The 22,382-nt window shown below is 39.0% G+C and overlaps 1 protein-coding gene across 2 annotated transcripts in view; it reads right to left on the bottom strand.

The window, feature by feature from the left end:
* Positions 1 to 22,382, bottom strand: part of LOC138138378 (potassium channel subfamily K member 18-like) — a 135,891-nt gene that overhangs the window by 107,869 nt on the left and 5,640 nt on the right. For both annotated transcript variants that reach the window (XM_069058293.1, XM_069058292.1), the window contains exon 2: positions 20,856 to 21,051. In XM_069058293.1, coding sequence (XP_068914394.1) covers positions 20,856 to 21,051 — 196 coding nt within the window. The remainder of the gene's footprint in view (positions 1 to 20,855; positions 21,052 to 22,382) is intronic.

The following is a 22,382-nucleotide window of genomic DNA, read 5'->3' as shown; positions in this document are numbered from 1 at the left end:
TTATTCATGGTCAAACTAGAGAAATTATTTGTAATAGGTTTGATTATATCAAAATAACTTTTCCTTTTGAACCACTGACAAAAATTAAAGAACGGGTTTTTATTTTTTCAATCTATTTAGGGAAAATTTAAATTTACCTAAACATTCCTTTTTACGGCGTTTATGAGAAATTTGACACTGACAATACAATTTTGTGACATTTCTCAGTCTTTTGTTTCCGCCATCAAATATGAAAATTCCTATATTGGGTGATTCAAAATGATTGTGGCCAAGTATGGCAACTATGTACGAAAATTTATGTGGCAACTGTGTGGATGAGGTAGAGTCATTTGTATGACATTTCATAAGCGTGCATTTGATTTTTTTGACATCATTATACATTGATTTGACATTTTTCAAAATTGCGCGACTATGAATTGTCAAAGAAATATCAACTCTACCCTACCCACACAGTTGCCACATAAATTTTCGTACATAGTTGCCATACTTGGCCACAATCATTTTGAATCACCCAATACTTGAGATACATACTACTCCCCTCAGGTGTTTTAATTTTTTCATCCAGTTTAATCACGTAGACCACTTTTGGTCGAATCTGTTTCACATTTTCTCACACGATCTCGCTTATTAATTATGAAAACTAATAAATAAGATTGTTTCTAAGACAGACCCTTGAGGAACACCACAAGAAATAGGCAGACATGATGAGACAATTATTTTCTAATGGTATCATTTGATTTGGTTGTTGACGATTGAAACTGTAAATGATGCCTCTACCGCGATATCGAGCGAGTACAATGGATGGAGAGGGTCAGAAGTTTCTAAACTATGTAATACCAGAAATCAATTAAACGTTAAAAAGCAAATTTGCACAAAACAAACAATTTTAATGGATCCCTAGAAAAGGAAACCGCTCCAGGCGATACTAATGACTGCTTGATTAATACGGTACATTTACAATATCTAGGAAACAAGCCGGATTAAGACCTAGGGTGAACTCAGCTGGTTCCTAAATGGGGAGCTTGCTAACATTTCATAATACTCGAAGGAAGAGTGACGGAAATTCGAAGTTACATCCACCTTGAAAGGATCGAGAGGATTAATGACGTAGCACACGAAATTTTACTGTTAAACTGTGATGACTGAACAAAGACTGTCATCAAACCGTTCCAAGTCCACGATCTGGAGAAACCAACCAAAAAAAAAACAACTCAATTGAAAAAAATGGGTGGTGGCTCTTACATTTGACAAATTAACAGCCATTAGACTCGTATTACATGTGGCACCGCTCTTGACGTTTTTTGTACCAACCGAGCATCGTAAAAATTACTGTTTAGTGGATTTTTATCGTTACCAATCCAACAGGTGGTGTGTTCCGTTTTGCCACCAGCTTTATTAACTGGAGTAATTCCAGATAACATTTTTTCTTTGTTTAAAACTAGCCTGTTTAGTTTTTGGAATGTTTTCTAGTTAGTGTCAGAAGTTTTTTCACGTCTCTTAGAAAAATTGTTTTCGTATATAGCAAGACGATATAAACTAATATTTGTACCGCTCCAAAACTTTCTCGTTATTGACGAACGTGTGTCAACACGTCTAACATGTGTATACAGTTATTAACTCATCGCTGGTGCATATCTAAGGGAAATTATTGAACTACTAGAATTTCACTTGTGTTTATATACCTATCAGTAGTGATGATTTGCTTGTGGTTATGGTAATTTCTCGATACAAACAGTGTAAACAATTTAGTTTGCCAAACCGCAGAGAGATGATGCGGCAGAAGCGACATCTGTGCGTCACCGTCTGTCACTAATCACGTCGTAATAGAGCACGGCCACGTAATCTCCGCCGGATTGATGTTGTTCTTTATTAGATCCAAATGAAATGATTGTTTAACAATTAAGTTCTCGGCGACAAATTTTAAGGCCATAAAACACCAATTCGGCAATTAATGTGACGGGCACGCGAGGCCCCCTCCCGGTCGGGTCCCGACGATAACGCCAAACAATAAAAAGGCACCCCACAATAAAACCCACCCCAATCTTATCGCCACCCGAATAAAACGTGTTGACGATACTCCCACCTTTCTCCTCTAAGAATGATGGAGCACATGACGGACATCCCTTGGCAACACGCACGCCACTGTGTGTGAATTATGGCATTATCAGGACTTTATCGGTACCATCGGCAAACATTGGCCGCGCACGCTAACACGGGGTGTGTTTGTTTAAGGACCTTAAAGCGGTCGAGTCGCGATTATCCAGTTTATAATTAAAACGGACCGACGGCCAAAGAAAAACACAGACGACGACGACGAGCCGTGTTTTATCGCGATCGTTTTGTGGAATTTTACATCGGGCGAGCGGTTTTTCCGGTGCTTTTTCTGAATGTCATAATCCGGTATCGGTTTAATGGAACAAATCGATAATCGCCGGAATAACACCCTTTTCCGGATGAACTGGGGCCCATCCGGACTGGATTGTTCTGTTAAAAAGCCGTTAATAGGCACGGCAGACCTTGGTGGTCGTAAACATCGTCCGTTTCGATGCGTTCATGGCGGATAATTAAATTACGATTGAAAAATGAGACGGGTTTACAGTCGTGCAATTTAATACAGTTTTGTCACAGTTCAGTTTATCAAATCGCACAGATCCAGGTGGAATCTGTCGGATGCTGACACGATTTGAATCACTCTTTGTATTGGGATTCTGTACACAAGCAGCGAATGAGATTTTATGTTCTTTACTAGCTTTTACCCGCGGCTTTGCCCGCAAATTTCAGAATGTTATAAAATTATGTTTCTACTTTCATGTATTGCTATAAACGCAGTAATTTCAATATGAAGTTTGTCTTTTTACGAAGAATAATTAAAACTTTACTGTAGACTACTTTTTTCTTCGACTATATAAACAAAAAGATCAATACGATAAGAAACTAACACTATGATCACTTACCAATTCATAAAAATACGCCAACATAACACTTTTATTTTCAGTTGTAACCTTATTTAGATCTTCCTATTGTTTGACTGTCTCGTTTGATTTCAGATACCTGCCTTTTGATTTTTCCGGTATTAAGCTATTTGTAGCTTGTTCTGCTTCATTTAAGACATCTTCCGGTAAAACACAATCATTCAAACACATTTTGCGAAATTGCTACTTTTATAAACAACCAAATGTAACTATGACACCTGAACATATCATGCAAACGCGATTTCCAACTTGAAAATTTTTTTTTTCTGCTTAACAGGCTTAAAAATGATAATAGGGGTTGCTTTTTGTGGGTGTCAAGCGGCGAAGGTGACGATATACTCAGAGGATGAAATAGGGGTGAAGCGGCGAAGGTGAGGGGAGGGTATTTCCAACTCGAAAAAACTGTCTTTTTTTCTTAACAGGGTTGAAAATGGTAGTACGGGTTGGTTTTTGTAAAATTAAAGTAGACAGTAATTTTCTTCTTGTTTTGAAGATCAAGTGTACAAAATTTCATCAAGATCGGAGTAAAACTGTAGATTTGCATACAAAATATACAAACACACAGACATTCGGTTTTATATACCGGGTGGGGCATCGTATACGCGCACGCCAGAAATCGCGACTTCTAATTAAATAAAATTGGCGAAATTTTATATACCTTACTAATTATTGATAAGGTATATTTGAGAATTTTTTAAATTTTGTTAATAAATAAGGCCCTAACAGTTTTATTACTTTTCTGAAATTAACTGTTAATTTACCTATAAAGTTTTTACACTAAATGAATCTGTACGTGCTAGCGCATCAAACCCTGGTGGCACAATTACAAATTTTGACTTGGTTAGCTAAATAATTCGCTTTTTTATTTAAACGTAAACCAGACGGGTGATTTACGGCACAATGGTATAATTTTCCAACAAAGGTATAGCCGACCGTTTTAAACCTTTTTGCCATAAAATTGACAGTTTCCATTATCACCTAAATTTACGACAGCACAAGTAGCAGGTCATAAATAAAAATGATTTTGAAAGTTGAAATGTAAAACTGCGTTTAATTCAAAATTTAATTGGTATTTTTTTCCGTAGATTTCGTAAATAATTATAGGAAGTGAATCTGGGTAGGTTAGTATAAAAATCAGAATTTGACTTTTTGGTTGAAATTTACATTTTAATTTTTTTTGGCTTTGTTTGTAAGTGAAAAATTATCAAAAAATTATGAAATGTACCTTACTAATAGCCAGGTAAGTCTGAAAAATTTCGATAATTTTATTTAATTAGAAGTCGCGATTTCTCGCGTGTGCGTATACGATGCCCCACCCGGTATATAGATAAAGTCAAAAGACGCGTTTCATCGTTTTTTTTTTTGTGAAGTGAATCGCGGTACACCACCGAGTATACCATCATCGTCTTATTTTCACAAGTATTCAACACTTGATGGATCGTTATAATGAACACAAATTTACTATCTCATAAAATTTTATAGCAATGCACAATACGGGAGTAACACGATGACCAACAATGGTTTTTTTATTGGTCATTATTATTTTATAGTGTATAGAATTTTATGCCAGTTTTATACGTTTTATTTGTTTTTCCTTTATTTTTTTTTTTTGTTAACAAGTTCAACTATATACAAACTACTCTTAACAACAACATCTTCACTAAATTATTGTTTACACTGAAACGAAAATAGGCTTCAACTTAAAATAGCAATTTTTAATTGTTCAAAACTATCTTCATATTAATCTTAACCGATTTCTTTGAGATTATAATGTTGTTGAAGTATGTCAAATATCTAAAACCTCAAATGATATCGTGATGTGTAAACATGAAATCAAAAGAGTAACTTTTTCTCTTGTGGTTATTTGCATTTATATCAATTAACTCTACTTTCATCTTTTTATTTATTACTGAACCTCCTCCCAACAATTAAAAAAATCATTCTAATAATTTGTCAAAACCTCATCAGAATATGTTCAGAAATTTTGTAGTTATGAACGAAGAAGTGATACATACAGTTCGACAAAAACAGCTTGGCGGATGGCTGATGGATGCGCAGCCTCCCACTAGCGGAGCGCACTTGTTTGTTGTGTCTGGAGCTGTATAGATCGTGTGTAAAAATCAGAGCTTCCTTCCAAGATAAAAAATCAGTGCTTTTCAGAGCTACTGCTTTTCCTTTATGTTGGTTAATAGTGATTTCCAGCAAAAAAATGCCTTTATCTTCAACCGGTCGAAAATCGCGCCTTTGTGTATCTCCATAGAGACGGTTAAACTGTCTTTTTTTTCTGTTCGGAGTAGAAGTACTTTAAGTCCTAGGAGTAGAAGTGTCCCACAGGCGGCTCGACCGGGTCAAATGTAAGGTCATTTGAAATATTTGTCAGAATTTATTTATCAATTACAATTATCAATTGCACGAAATATGTAATAATTAAATTATCTCTATTAAAGAAAAGCCTCTAAAAAAGCGAAATAACGAAATTATTACCCAATATTTAACCGCGTCCCCTATATTCCGTCACGAGCCGCCCGTTGTGGCATTGTGGGCGTGGCCACAGCGTGGATGTCAGATGCCATATCAAAATTAAAAAATAACGCAAGATAACCGTTCACTGTTGAAAGGTAAACAGCTGTAAGTTGTAATCGTTTGCTATTCACGTATTGATAATTTTTGTTATACATACATTTAGCAAATAACTGAAGTCCGGTGGCAATATGAATTTTACTCCCCGAAAATTGACGCAGATCACGGCAAACTACCTATGTAGGATCTAGTCCCACCAAAGTCCCGAAAAGTAAATAATTAAATTGTGTATGTAGCTATAATAATGCTCATTAATCACGATGATTTGGCTACAAAGGTAAAATTTCTCTAGGCTAAGAATTATAAATTATTGTAGGTTATGTCCGTAGAGTCATGTCTGACCGGAGCTTGTCATGCGATGAATTCACCAATTTGACAATAAGAGATATCGAAAATTTAGGCTTTGCTATCGTAGTAAATATTCAGGATACAAAAAATTACAAATCGCGATCATTCGCCATTTTGGGAATGTTTTATGTGGAAATTTGCAGAAAGTACATCGGATAGATTGAATAGCATTGTAGACTTTACTATATTATCGAAACTTCAAGTACCAATAACAAGGGAAGTAGAAATCACTAGAGTGGTATACAGAGTGGTCCAACACTTACCATTTTTGCGATTACGCGGTTTCTAATTATCGAAAAAAAATTACGCTTGGCTAGGAAGAGTCACACATATGGAGCTATAAGCCTGTCCCACTATTTTATTTATTATCAATTGGGTTTCGCCTCAGGAGGCGATAAAGTGAAATTAATCAAAATTCGATATTTTTTTTAATCTAAATAGGTTCAAACTAATACAGAAAACAGAAATCTGAAAATAAAAAAAATTAAAACGCATCACATTGCCGATTATTTGCAATTAATGAAGGTGCCGCACAACTGACAGGAATTTATGACGTAGTTACACTAACTGCCTAATCACAAACCAAACCAGAAGTAAGATTTACAACACCCTATCGTCAAACTGCAGGTACTTACCCTGTCAGGGCCGAACTCGACTATTTTACGCCTAGCAATTTCGGCAAACATTCTGAAGAAATTTTCAAATTAATTACGTAATGAAGTTGAAATGATTCAATATTCAGTTTTCTAAAATATCCATTTTTCATTTAAAGAAAAATCCTTTACAGATGCAAAAGTTGCTGCGAATCGTTTCTGTAATACACTGGAATTTCACCGGTACTGACCTGAAAAATGGTTTGGGAGAGCCGACAGCCCTGCATCAAAATAGTTATTTACGAACCAAGTGCGGGAAGACGATGTTCCCGCATGAGCGCATTTTTTAAAGCACGAGCGACGAAGGAGCGAGTGCCTTTAATTAATGCGCGAATGAACGGAAGATGTCTTCACGCAAGTGGTTCGTACAATATTTTTTGTACGAAAATTAAATTAAATTTTTTTGTTTTAATACATTAAACATAAACGAACATAAAATCAACTAGGCAGTGATCTTTGGTTATTGGAAACAATTGCTTCACTTGATATTTCAATTTTTGCAATAATTTGTGAATTTTGTAGGAACAATTTTCAACGATTATAAATCTTTCCGTAATTTTTTAATGGAGGAAAACCCAGGGAAGTTGTATTTTATGAACTAATTTTATTATTATCAAGACAGATTTTTTTTTGAATGCCTCAAAGGGCCAGTGTTTTTTGCAATTTTTACATTCGAGTCGACCGGGAAGCACTCGTTTCGGAGCGAGCGTTGGATGTTGGAAGCGTTGCTTTCAAGGCTATGAGTACAAAAAGATTTATTGGGGGGCCATCACATTACGAGCTGTCCTATTCAGCTCTACCATAAATGGTCTTCGATTCCAGCTTTCTTTAACTTGTTATTTGATCGCAATTTTCACTATTACCTAATCATAATTCAAAGTCGTAAGTGGATCAATCAAAAAGGTGAGCTCCGTCACAAAAATTTAATTGAAAAAAATTGATCATGCTCAATCATAGAATATTAATTGTAGATTGTGCCTACCGAGTTTGAGGATTTTTGGACATTTATTAAAGGAGTAATCGCAAAGATGGTAAGTGCTGGACCACCCTTAGAAATGCAACCGGCAACACTGTTTGGTGAAAAATGTGTCAGGTTGTATTTGTGAGGTTATCATTCTCTGTGTCGTTTTTACAATTTTAGAAATTACCAGTGCCTAAAAATTTGAAGATTTTAACTGCACGAAAAGAAAAATAAATAAGTTAGTTTATGTTCGATTTTTTTTTTGTGATCCGCTTGAAGATAAAATAGTATATATCATTCAGAGTAGAAAGTCTTTTTGTGCCTCGCCCAGTTGTCGGCCTCAACTGCGTTTCGGCCTTCAATCTCTGGGCTAGCCACAAAAAGACTCATTTCTACTCTTAATGATATAATATACTATTCGTGCATACATACCAATTTTGCCTAGGTATTATAATACGAGCATGCTATTGATATGGCTAACATTTACAGTACGAGACTCGTTTGAAAACTTCACACCTCATAGTGCTTTTTGTTTTACTTTTTCTTTTTGTAATTAACAAAATGGGGATGAATAGCGTCATTACTTTTTTCGATTTTTCTCTTTGACAGTGTAATCTTCATTCATTTCTGGCTTGGTCATAACTGCTTACACATTATTAACCCAAGTCTCGTAATTTACATTCATTCACCACACCGCAGTGCGTTATCGAGGCGACAATCTATTTTTTTTTTGTCGGGAACAAAATTGAAATGTCACGCCCAAATCCGGATTTATATAATTCGCTTATGCAGGTAATTTGATAGCGAACGAATAGCGAAATTTTTAGATTTGGTGCATTTTGTTTTCAGCCCAAACAACATGTTTAAATTGAATTACAAACCGAATCCAACCCTCGGAACCAATTCCTTGTCGATATTCAACCGTTGCATCCGAAACTGAGTGATTTATGGATTTGCATTGATGTGCGATAAAAGCGTCGAGTTTGGACTCTTTTTTTTTGAGGGGGTATTTAATGTGACACGACGTCCCGTTCAATTCGGCCATTATTATTCCGAGTGGGAACAATTGGTTTTCGTGTGAGGGACGACGTCATTGTTTTAATCTCCACAAAGAACACATACATATTTCAGATTTCAGCACGTACCAAGTCACCGAGGAGCACAAACTGTGTTCATAAACAACCAGAGTGGAAGCGTATTAAAGACGCGAATAGGTCGAGAGTTTGCGAGCTGAAAAACCAACCGCGATACTAATAAAATCGACATTTTACGTCATTTCATCACACTAAACAACCGGCGAAAGTAAGTGAAAACGGAGGTGTAGGCGACGCTTAATAACGGACATTAGCGTATCGACGCGTTTTATCATGTGCTTTATGGCACCAACCACTTCCGGTATTGCCACTAGCGAATTATTAGACTTTTTTTACCCAACTACGAACAGCTTGTCGAAACTGTACTAAAATTAATGAACGAAAGACGTACACAAGAGGTACAGAATAGGTCCAAAGACAGTTCCTTGCGGTACTCCCTTCTGGAGGTGAAAATTCTTTTTTATTGGCTCTTTCAGCTCTCTCAAAAAGTAGAAAGGACCTGAATGCCATCAATTCATCATCTAGATGCTTTATTATCTCATCTGAACCACTTCTTCCTTTCTTTATATTCGATCGAAGTTGTAAATTTTTAACTATTTGGAATTTAAAACCAAAAAATTTATCGCCGCACTAGTCCGGTAAAACTCCACTGTCGCCTATTCTTTATAGCCGGAGCAATTTCCAATTTTACTTGTTATAAATATGGAGGGCGAAAAGTGGTGAGTCTTGACAAATTGTCGGAATATGTGGGAAAAATTCCCCTGGGCGACGTCCCCGGCTGATTATTTTCGTCTGATACTTTCTTACTTCCCCTCTTTCGGTCTTTTGTAAGTGGAGTTCTCTATGAGATGGCGTCGTTAAATTGTAACGAGCCAGTCTAGAAAAAAAGGTCTGACGTTTCCTTCGCAAATTGTTCCGATAAACAATGTTGCATATAGTTATTGTCGTTTATTCGTCCAGTTCGGTTTTTTGCACGCTACGATAAAACTGATGTGGCATTATTTGTGTTGTTGTTAAAGCGGATCGAAAATTGCGAAAGCGGATAAAAAACGAGATAGGCCCGGTCCTTATTCAACAGGTCCTTTTATATAAATATGTATGGTGGTGTTCCAGGCCGAGACTACACAAATGAAACCAGGCGGAAGCGTCTGTTTTTTACTCGGAAAATTCAATTTTCACCGTAATTACTTTACAAAAAGACTAAAAATAAACGGGGATTATAGTCGCGGGTCGAGTGGATTAACCATTAGGCCCCATCTCACGCACAACCCTTCTCCAATCGATAGTCTTGCGGGCCGACGAGGAATTTCAACAAAGTGAAACCACAAGTAAAGATTATTACTGGAGGCGTTGCAGCGACTGCCTCCGACAGCTCATCTCGTCGGGACTGTCCCTTTGACACTAGTGTCGTTCTCTACTCTTCTAAAATAAACAAGATAAAGAAACGGACTCGTCAGCAGACTCTCATATCTGGCGAACGCCGTCCGGGCACATTGTCAACTAACATCCACAATACAAACACAAACAGTATCGTTGCGACGTCGGATAGAGATGTATTTCCGTGTCCTTTGTTTATTAGAGATCGATCGCCGCTGAAACGAGGACGAGCCTGAAACGGGGAGTAAAAAATGCGATTCCTTGTTATTTCTGATTGTCGGAGTGTGTCCAGGTTCGTTCTATTATTGGCAACGCCGACAGCTCCGGGGCTTTGGCTTTATTAGCGAGATTTCCACCGCAACATCCCTGTCTATAAATAAACCCCTTTTCTTGCCAGATGACATTAACAAGATTTTCGACCCCCCATTTCGCACCATCGCACACGTCCAACATTAATAATCGGGGCTTCCCCTCCGGAGGCCATCATTCACGCCCCCCACCACTCGCTCCGGGCGAATCGCGCGCCGAGCTGCGACCCCCACCACAGTTTCGTTAACCGCTCGACTTAATCCGCGATGGACAATTGATGTAGGAAGTTTTTCCCCCCCACATCCCAATTAAGTCTCTGGCAAGTCGTGCCGTTTATATTTTCTTGAAAGTCCGATTGCGGCGGCATCGCTTCCGGGAGGCCCAGCCGCCCCCATTACCGCCGCTCCTCCCCTCCCAATCGGCCAACTTCCGGCGTTAAGCTCTCGCAACACTTAAAAGCTCGAAGCTGTCCGGGGTGAATTTTATTGGGTCCAGGTGCGATAAATCCGATGATGGGGGTTTCGGTGTGACGTCTTGCGACCACGACGTGGTGTTATTAAGCGAGTTTATTAGCGGCGGCGTGGCGGGGACGGTGCCATTTTTCAGCACCACGTCCGACAACAATGGAACTGTTCGCGGACGACAATGGAGCGGTGCGGGAAAAACGGAAAATGTGTTTTTGGGCGAGGCTTGATTGCATCTGCCGCCACCGGACAACACCCTCGCTGGATAAATAATGCACCGCCGGACGAAATATTATTTATTGTTGGGCGACCGTTTAATTTCCGGCTTTGCATGAGGGCGGTATCGGCTCTTGGGATCAGAGACGGCGCGATTCTTCTTTTTCGTGCCGTTGGCTATTGTTAATTTTAATTCGTGTAGAATGAACCGGAAGTGTTTTGGCTCGCTAAGGGTTGTATAAATAAACGTCTGTTGTTATTAGAGGATAATTCGATTTGTTCAATAGTTCCAAGTGGAACTTGGGACTAGCAGCTTCCGGTTAATGAGTATTAAGCTAAACCGTGGTCTTCTCGAGGTAGCTTTAGTGTCACAAGTCTAAAACTTTAATCCTTTTATTGCCATGGAAGACGAAACGTAGGTCTTAGCTGACTTGGCGTCGTTAAGCTTACAGCGCTAGACTAGTGACCACAAATTACACGAATTTAGTTAGACTTAACTAGTTGGAAAAAAATTAATTGCGATGAAGTTGGGTAAACTTAGGTCAGTTGCAATACGGGACAATTGTAAAAAAAAACACATTTACATGTATGTATTGTTTTTGGGATAAATGTGTTTCTTTAATTTTTATTGACTAATAAATAATCATAATCATATAGTATGTCAAAAAGTCTGACAGTTGTTATTTCATAAAAATCTGCAAATGTGCAAAATAAAACATTTGGTTAGCCGAAAAGTCGTACGGTAGGTATTTTACAGCGCTCCAACTAATTAGGTACTCGGCTTCGCGTCGTGCCTGAAATCTAGTTTTCGCGCTGTAAAATACCCCTACCGTACTCTAATGTAAAAAACCACATACAATGATCAAAGTATCAGGTCAAAACTCAAAAGTGTACTTTTCAGCGCTTTATGGTCAAGGAACGAAAGGATATTAACTTTTTTTAACTTTTCTCGTAATCGTCCTTTCTAGCAGTAGTTAGCAACGTGTCGTTTGAATTGTTCCACGAATTTTGGGACACTGTATAATTACGGGGTTTATATATGGATTCATAAATCTTTCAGCCATTCCTCCTGAACAATGGAAGCATTGCATACAGACCTAAGGGTGTGCGTACATTATTAATAATCACGTTTATTGTAAGCAGTTAAGACTTTATGACGCATTAAGTATTTATTAAATATACACAGGAAGTAAACGAAACGAAAATTCGAAAGTACAGTTTTTGACTAGAATCTCTGAAGAATATTTTTCAGTTTAGGGTGTGTTACATAATTATTCACGGAACGAAGTTAAATTTTCTAACAGGCTTACAATTTAATTAGACAGTTGTAGAGTTAATTAACGTGAAATAATCAAGTAACGACTATTTCTTTGTTCTCGTGTAAAAGATTAAATCTTGTTTTTCCGTAAGCAAGGCAATTATTTTTATTCAGAACACAAAAAAAAAATGTCGAGTTGGAGTTTTTTTACAAGAAAGTGGGTCAGCATCTGGCGTACTTCCACTAATTCCTCCAGTTTGCCATTCTTCATAAATCAGAAATAATCAGGACCCACTTGACTTAATCAGCTGACAATATATCTTGTCCCGGTCCTAATTTTTCCATCAAATGGGGCGCCATAAAAGAAAATAAATTTGCAGCCACTTTGTGCCCCCTTTTACGACCCAGTCAATGTAATTACAAGTCGAGTGGTAATTAAAACGACTCTCTTTTAATAAGTTTGTTGTCGATGAGTTTTTAATCAGCTTTTAGTATAGATTTTGTGCGGCGTCGTTGTTTTCCTTGGTGGAAAAAAATGGTGCGCGTCTTCAGGGCCCCTGAATTATCAGCGTTATTATTCCGGGGATCGATTTAATTTTATCGTTTTTAGGAACGCGACTGGCTGTGTGAGAGAATTTTCGCATCCAGTGTAGCCGCTAAATCCTTCACACTACATTAACCGACAACATAAACTTCCTTACACAACACAGAAGAGAGGCTTAAAAAAGCTCGTTTATTTGGGGCGATTTTAATAAATCCCGACTCGGCATTCAATTATGCAATAACGTCGAGAGAGGCAGTTGCACGTGACAAGAGAATCTACATAATCCCAGTAAAAAAAAAGAAAAGAGGAAAAAATGAATGAACGCGTCGCGACGTCGAACGCCATCGAATCGCGAAGGAAAAACGCGACCCGACGATAAATCAACGGATGTCAGATGCAGGCCGCGAGGTGGTCAATTAACGGGCGCTCATTAAAAAGCCCGTCCGAGATCACAGGACGGAATATTCCCGTTAATTGCGCCAAAAAGCGAACGTGATGACATAAATAAGCGGCCGTCTACGGCTTTGTAACTCCGTAATGATAAAGCGCGGCCCTTCCACCTATAAAAAGTCTCATTTTTCACTCGGGTGTGTGTCCTCCATCCTTTGAGTCGACAACGGCGGGGTGCCGTCAACCAGGAAGCACCGCTAACAAGGCGACTGTTTCAGTTTTTAAACACGGACATACACGACCCCGGCCGGATCCAATTTGCGGGGCAGGACACCACCCCCCGAAAACAAGACAGTGACAAGTCATTAACCGAGACACTTGTTCATTAATCGCTACGCTTTTTATGCACATCCGTCAAGAATTTCCGGTCCAAGGGAGAGAGTTTCTCAAATTTAATTGCGCGCAATGACAGCAAATTCGAAAGTCGCGCCAAATCAAACAGCCCTCCAAGCGGTGGATGTGTGAAACTCAGACAGTTTGAAACTTGTGCTTGTGGTTGTTCTATTTCTTGTCTTGAAAGGAAGATGAAGTGCGTGATAAACCAAGTGGCGAGAGCAAGATGTTGCACTTTACGGTTAATCGAAATTGATATCGATGCAGTTGGTGAAAATTCGAAGGGCCGCGAGGTTAAATATGTCGTAAGCGTGTAATCTGTTCACCTGATATTGTCACAGTGACTAAGAACGTTCGACTGTAATTGCACAAGGGCAAGACAGTAAAAATGTCACGACAAAATTGTCAGTTGACAGTGTTTCGAGACAAATTTCCTCAAGGTAACAGTGTTTGAGTTGTTAAAACAGAAAATGGAGTAAAATAGTCGACCAAATAATTTTATGAGTCTGGATTAGAAAACTCTAAACATTGATGAACTCTTCTTTTTAGGTTTTAACTATTTTAAATAAATTAGTTTATATATCCAGGGCTTTAATTTGAAACTGTCAGCAACCGGAAGTTACTCCAGTTGTATAATTTAAAAGTAAAATGCAGTGTTACCAACTCAAACAGTCCTTCTTGATCACTTTCTAGATTCCGGGGTCTCGTGGTTTTTAAATTTGTCAACGAGGGGATTAAACGCGAAGTTACTGAACTCAAACTGTAAATTTCTAATTTAGTGAAATGTCCCAAAGGCGACATTTTCGAGGACAAGGTGTAAGTGTCCTTGAAGTTTAGCACAGGCCTCTGATTAAAATGGTAAACTCAAATATTTGAGCCGACATTAATTTGTGCGATATGCTAGTTTGCATTAGAAGAAGAGTGGAGGACAATTTCATCACGTTGCACTTAGCAGATTTTAAAAATTTACTTTCCTGCATTGTATAAAGTACTCCGGAAACATTTAAAGGTATTTTTAAATGACGACGGTTTGATGTCAGCGATCGTTATAATGGAAACCGTCTTATAACAAGTTTTTACTTCTCTGTTGGTTTGCCTAATTCCCCCTCAAATCTCCACCGGGCTGTTTGAGTTGGCAAAGTCAACATCAATTAATTTCGTTCCCGAAATAAAAACAATATTTTATCTCTCGTGTGAAGTGACTAGAAGTCTCGGAAAATAATTTTATAAGAGGTTAACATAAATCTTTTTACGATAGACCAGGTACATTTTTCTAATACGGTGAGGCGGTTGTTTATTATTCCGATATTACCGCGACCCTCCAAAATCTTTTTACGGCTCTCCCAACACATAAAACTGTTTTATGTCTTCTTAGGCCCCAAAAATATTTATGTACATATTTACTGTCAGGATGTATGTGACGGTGCGCACATATTTTGACCCGATAAGCGCCCTAGGTGTGTTTATTTTCAAAATCGTCCGGCCTTGACGTATAGATTTTCGATTACTTTGAACGCGATAGTCGAGATGCATTAATCGAAAATTAGGAGTAACGGTCGAATCCTTTCACTGCCAGAAAAGAGAACAAGTCTGCACAGTGCACGTTACAGGTTTCATGTTAAAAGCTTGTAAATTTTTCACTCGCTGGTTGGCTTATTCTGTAAAAAAGGCCATACACAATCTTTAAATCTACGATTATCTCCTCTTGACATCGTAATACTTTTATAAATATTTATACAGTCACTCCCTTCAAAAGTACGATTTCGAAATACGCCCATGGCGCTGTATCATTCCTTTTTTATTGCTCGTACATGTTTCGGGACAATAATTCAAGATTTTAATGAGCTGCGAGGACGTCAAATTAATTCCCTTAAGGAACCCTAAAATGATTGTGCTTTTTAATAATGCATCCTGTACTACTCAAGTCTGACGAGTAATTAGCTTTCTTTTGAAATGTCAAAGCACCACAGAGAAAATTTTAAATTTACAGTAAACTAAAAATTGAACGAATCGAATACACTTTTTGCGTTTTGTTTTCTATCGATGGTTCCACTACGATAGTTAAATAAATTCAGATTAGTCTGCTGCCCCTCGCAGATCGCTGCTCGTAAGAAACGGCGAGTCCACCTCCAAAAGGAATTTAATTCGCGCTGAATCGTCCTGATCTATAGTCAAACTTTTCAGAAACGTATTATCGCCCCGACCGCACCTCGTCCTTTTGTAATCCCCCCGTACAATAATTGAAGCTCGAACTCGTCGCCTTCCCCCATCGACTCCAGCCGAGTCGACACATCTCCAGCCGCCCGCCAGAATTAATTCATGAACTCTTCAACGCTAATTGTAAACAATGGCTGCTACGTGAAAGGTGTTTACATAACAGTCTGAGCCACGTGAACTCGATTGTTCGCAACATCGGTCCGCCTAATTGTCGCCAGGGGGCGGAAAGACCCGGGGGACGCCAACAATGCACCCTCGACCTCACCGAGGACGTCGCCTACGGTGGAAGCGGTTGTAAAGTCGCGCGTAATGTTCCTCCGGTCACCCCTTTCCCAGCGCCTTATTAGATTAGGAGCTCCGAAAAGTATCGTCGCCGCCCCCATTAACTTACGTTAACGGAATTAGACGCGGACCAGACAAGACCGAGAATAGTCAAGGTGCAACGGGGGCGATTAGGAGGGCGAGGCACAAATCTGTGGGGTAAACGGATTAACGTATCGCGGCGATTAAAAGTCGATTTTTAATTTAATCAAAGTGTCGTTTTGGACAGGTGACGGCTGAAGGGCGGCAGTCCGCGAGGTAATTCGATAAGGAAAAATTTCTCAGGCGGTGGAAAAATGAGGAAGGCGTCAGCCAATCTCGCGAAGATGTCTTGGAATCGGTTTTAATAAACATATCAAAAAGAGAGATTGCAGATAAGGAAAGTGAAACAATGAAAGTATAATTAAGACACAAATTCGTTCGTTCATTTGCATGTTGACAGTGAGTCATGGCAGCGTGAAAAGTGAAATCTAATAAACCTGTTGCAGAGATTAAGAAAACGTATGAAGTAAAATGAGTGTGGGTGGCATTTTTCAGTTCGATACAGTTTTCAGTGCATCGCGTCGTGATTGACGTTAAATTTCAGGCCAACATTTGTCTAACGGAGAAAGCTTTGTCGTGTTTTCTGCAAATATTTTTAACTGTCTGGAGGGTTCGATCTGCATTTCTTGTCGGTCGCTCAATTAGTCGTCTTGACACCTGGTTATGGTGATGTAACAATACGAACTTTTGTAACAGCGTGCATGAACAACGAGGTGATTTATGTGTTGCGAAGAAAATTACACGGAATGATAATTTAATTTTTTAGTCTTTTTACAGCTTGTTCTCACACCAAGCCGTCCTCTAATAGAGACACATTGTTTCGTGTCTGGCCGAGTTGGAAGGTTCAAACTTACCACCGCGATATTTCTGTTGTTCGTAGAACTACAGGGTCATTATAAAATATTGTACCATCGTAGTTGGCGTTGAAAATCCACACAAATTTTGGATGTGGCGACAGCCTCGCAACGTTGGACAAACTAACAAGTGTTCAATTGAAATGTTCATCAAGTTGGCTTTGACTTTATTTTTTAAAAGACAACAACATCGTAAATTTAGTTGGTTAGACAAAGATAGCGACAAAGATCAAAGCCAATTTGATGAACTTTTCAATTGAACACGCGTTAGACAGGGTGTCTTAAAATTATCGTATCCGAGTTCGGGGCTTAGTAGGGGAGATCCTGTTGACCAAATAAAATTTAAAAAAAAAATTGCTGTCACTTTGAAAAAAATATCAAAGTTGTCAATATTTGTTCAGAAGTACCTGACTAATATTCTAGCTATGTTGTACTTCCCTTTTGAACAAAAAAATGGAAAAATAAAACATTTATTTTTTCGAGATAAAGCTGTTTTTTCCAGAAATGTCTTTTCATTTATATTTTAATATTTTACATTATAATCCTCACCATAATTCAAAATGAATGTCAACCATTTATATTTTTTATTTGAAGAAAACATGATGCAAAGTTTGAACCTTCAGACCCATATATCTTTGTAAAGATCCCCCCTATATTTTTTATTTTATTTTTTCGAGATTCCTGAGATTTTTCCCTACAAGACCCCCGCCTTGGAATACGTTAATTTTGCGACACCCTGTATAGTAGACAGATTTCCACTATCCACTATAAGGTTCTCGATAATAAATAAGGTTACGACAACGGTTGCGACGAATATTTCCATCTCACTTAATTTGGTGTAATGTTAAGTTAATCTGTTTGACACGTAAAATTTCAAGCCACAAAAATCCCTAAAAATAGTGCCCATCTATTTTTGTCACACTCACGACATTTGTCGATAATGTCCTCTCTTTTAATTTGGAGTCTCAAAAATGAACAATGAGTTGTCGCTACCTTATTCGACTATCGCCAGGAGCGCCACCTATCGGCGAACTAGTCTCACTCATGTTATGAAGCTTGCGGCACATTCAACTAAGCCACCAATCCCTACTACGATGGTACAATATTTTATAATGACCCTGCATAATAGATAAATTCTAAAAATTGTCAGTTATAGACTACTTTATAAGAAAGCTAGTCGTAAGAAATGTTTTTATTGTTATATCGGGTGCTCATTTAAAGGTATCAAAGTTGGCGTTGAAGAGTCGATTGTGAACTGACCACGGATCAGCTGTTTAAATCTAACCTTACTTTTTACGTTGTTTGTGTTTTTACTCTGTAAACGTTCACAATCGAGTCTTCAACGCCAACTTTGAGAATAAATTTAAATGAACACCCGATACATTACTAGGCGAGGAAGTGACAATTTATGAATAACAATGATAGATTCAAGTCAAATGGTTTTAACGCCTTTTGGTTTTGAAGATTGACCCTGAAAACATAATAGGTATAAAATGGTCAAATTTATATTTCCTTTTTATTTCGTCGAAAAAAGTGCTCCAGGTCATTAATTTTTTTTCGTTCTTTTGATAACTCAAATTCTTTTAGATCTTGCGAATTTTATTTATCATATTTTATCGAATGGCACCAACTAAGATTTTAATACTGCGACAGACTGAAACAACAAACCAGAAAAAACTTCTTTGATGTCAAACACAACAACAGAAAATACAGTTGGTCGTATTTTTTGTGAGAGCGTTGCCTTCTTTACTTTTCCCCTGGCGTCGACATTTTGTCTCACAATCCAAACTTTGTAGTAGTTTAAAATATTTGTTATTATTGCCGCACCATAACCGCGCTCGAGTCCGCCTTTGTACATTTTATATGAGGGGCGCAATTAATAATTTGGCACTAATCTCCGGCAAAAAGGTGTCTCGCCGACAAACTCCTCCTCAACTTTTAATTTCGCCCCGGGCCCATTAGCATGTTTATTGGCTGTTGTCGAGAATTGATGGTGCAATAATAACCGAACGGTTGGCGCATAATTCGCAACTTTTTAGACATAAATCCGACATCCGCTCCTGGCTACACCCGACTTCCTCACTTCCTCTTCGGCGGCGGCGGCGGCGGGAATTTCTCCATTAATTACCGAATGCCCCGCATAATTTTCATTAAAGTGGAAACTTCTTTTCACCGTATTGTTGTGGACTAATAGCGGGGCGTAAAATATTATTGATGGATCGGTCGACGGGGCGGATGCTATTTTGAAGACGTTTCAGCACTGCCGTCGCCATTAGGCCCATTATGCAACCCCAAATCTCGACCGAAGGGTTCAGTTCTGCCACGTCTTCAACGGAACCCATTCAGCTTGACAAATTGAGCAAAAATCTCGACTCGTTCCGATTAACAAAAAAAGAATAACAAAACGGTCCGAACAGAATCGGACTAATTAATCGAATATATTTTTAGCGCAAGGGATGAATGAATGGCGGCGGGGGTGGATTTGTGTTGTTCGTAACGAGCTCAACCTCGACCTCTACGAGAGCCAAAGCTCCAACATTAAAACCACTTGCTCGATTTTCTCGTTTGCAGGTCTGTCAAGTTTTCTGTTTCGCAAAACTTTGTTAAAACCCAATTAATTTACGGAATATTCGAATGAAAAATAAAATCCACACCGTACCTTTCAGCGTAATGAGTCGGCCAGTTCATTGTCGGCATCCTACAGTAAGTAATACGGTAATGATCCGGGATTTGCGCAAAAGTAAAAATCGGATTAACAAGTAAATACAAATTTTTGATCGAATCTGACACCCCGATACTATTTTGCACAAATGGTGGAGGCGCCGGGAGATTTTGAAAAGTTTTTTAAAATTGTGTAATTCGTCGAATTATTAGTTATTTGCATATTAAGGCCGCGAAATCATTCTTTAACGTACCGAGAGAAAAATTGTCGACGAGGCCGCTTGCGGCCGAGGCAGCAATCTCAAGGATGTTAAAAGATTTCGCGACCAATGACGTTTACTTTAATGGCCGTCGTTAAGAGCAACGGCCGCGAAATCCAATTTCCAGATTTTAGATTTGAGATTCGCGAAATGCTCGTTTCGCGAAAAGTTGCAAAAAAAATATGTTTTACATTTTTTTAACGCACAAAGGACCTCATTATTATTTCATACAAGTCTATTCATTCAGTCCAAAGCAATATGTACATTGCATATGTTCTTCACAGCTTTAAAACAAAATATGACTTCATGGAAGCTTTTTCAGCTTAAAATTAGTTAAATGAAAAAATGAGTATCAATTCACATCCGCCGACGATGAGATTTTCATCAAACATAAAGAAACTGAAAATGAAACAGCTCAATGCAATTTTAAGGGTTGCTTGCGTTAATTAACAAATACTTAGAAAAACTCCACAAAGAGAAATATTATACTTAGTTAGCAACAGATGTCAATTAAGTGCGCTACGTCTCGCTAATTTGGAAAGTTGAATAATGAGAGTATCGTAAACATTTTCAAGTGCCCAGGAATTAATAAATTAAAGCTTAGAATCAAGGCAAGTAATATTAATTAAGGTCCACTTTCTAGGTTTTCTGTAATAGGTACTAGCCGAGCGTGGGCCCCCTATCGCCGCTAATTATAATCAGAACGAATACACCCTTCTGTCATGTACATTAAAATTTAATACGTCACTCGTGCCTCGACCCTTTTACACGCTCTCAGACGGCCACATCTTCACAATTAGGAGTCGGTAGAATGTGACATTCCAATTTGATCCGGCAACGTGGCGTGACCTATCGGTACAACATCTCCGCGTCGTTTTTCAACGTGCTCGATCGTCCACGTCCAAGTGTCGAACTGTGAAAAATAATCGATTCCCACTGACCTGTGATCAGCCAGAGTTCGCGGAGGCAGTCCTCCCTGCTGCGCTGCACGTGTACCGGGACATCCCCGTCGTTCCCACCTTCCAGGGCTTTGAACAGGAGAGCTCCCAGAAAGGCGTAACCTGTCATGAGCACCAAAAGGCCGGTGCGGCCGCAGAACATCGCCGTCGTGCAGCGACGAGCGCCGTTCTCCTCCATCTGGAACAATCCGAAGATCAGAGACCGAGCGAAAGGGTGTCGGTGATAAGGGCGCACGAAGCGGGTCACGTGCGGTCACAAGAACGAGATTGTGAAACCGAGCGAAAGGGTGTCGGTGATTGGGGCGTACGACGCCGTCACAAGAACGAGATTGTGAAGGGAGGGATTCGTCTTCGTCTGGGGCAAGACGTACGTCCTCGTAATTTGGAGCTGCCAAAAATCGACGCCGTCATTATTTAAAACAATTCCGCCAGCAACAAGACGAATCTCCGTTATATTTCATCATCAATTCTTGGGGAAGTGTAAAAAATTTACAGGGGCAGGTCCGAAACGGAATTCGGGTCACGGTCGAAAAAGTGATTTGTGGTCGAATATTTTGTCCCGGGGGAGAGGCGGTAATTGAATTATCAAAAGGGCTCGCCACACATGGTGGGGGCGTTTCGGATGTCGTCGAATCGGTCTATTAACTCGAACTACAAACGTGACTGTTATGGAAATGGCCTTTCGTTTCGTTATTTTCGTCCGGCAGCAATTAAGGGGATGAACACGGTTTCGGCGGTGTCGATTTGACATTTATTTGGTGGAGTTGTTTAGTACGGATGGTAGCACTGAATGTGTTGTGTCATCTGTCACCGCTGTCGGTCGTGTCAGTTCAACAACGGTTCCCTTACAGATATTTATCGCGTCGTCGACAACTGATTTGGCAACAGTGTTGAAAAGAAATTGTTAATAATTTAAAATCGATCGATAACTCTGCGATATGTTAATTATAAGAGTGAAAATAAAATGTTGATGCAGGTTGAGTAAAATACCGTGTGACGTTTATTAGTTGGGGTATTTGCCGCTCCGCTCCGATCGTCGGATGGCGCTTTCCATCGACAAGAGCGCCATCTGCGATAATTTCCGTTATTAGTGGGGTAATTAAACCGGAGCGATTTACGTGCGTCCAGCTAAAAATCCACCTGGTCGTTAAAAAAATGCAAAATGCACGAGTGCACACACTTTTAATGGTTTTTACGACCGCCATTGCACGTCAGAGCGTGTCGGTCGCGTTGTTTCATAAATCCCACGGTGCAAAATTTCATAACCTGGATGTCGGTCTTTCTACAATTTGAATGTTTTTATTTTTGCGGGGCGGATTGAATCTCGGCACAAAATCGTCCTTGTCGCATTTTTAATTATCATAATTGGAAAAAATGGCGGCGTGCTCGTCGCTCCTCTTTTCTCTCGTTCATTACCGGCTCGTACACCTTAATCGAATCCGGCGAAATGGAAACTAACTTACCGACACCCGGGGGAGTTCGGAATGTGTTTCCATTAAAAGTTTTTGT

This window comes from Tenebrio molitor, chromosome 9 (genome assembly GCF_963966145.1).
Source record: "Tenebrio molitor chromosome 9, icTenMoli1.1, whole genome shotgun sequence".
Classification (NCBI taxonomy): domain Eukaryota; kingdom Metazoa; phylum Arthropoda; class Insecta; order Coleoptera; family Tenebrionidae; genus Tenebrio; species Tenebrio molitor.
The sequence above is the reverse complement of the archived record's forward strand: the minus strand, read 5'-3'. Positions and strand labels throughout refer to the sequence as shown.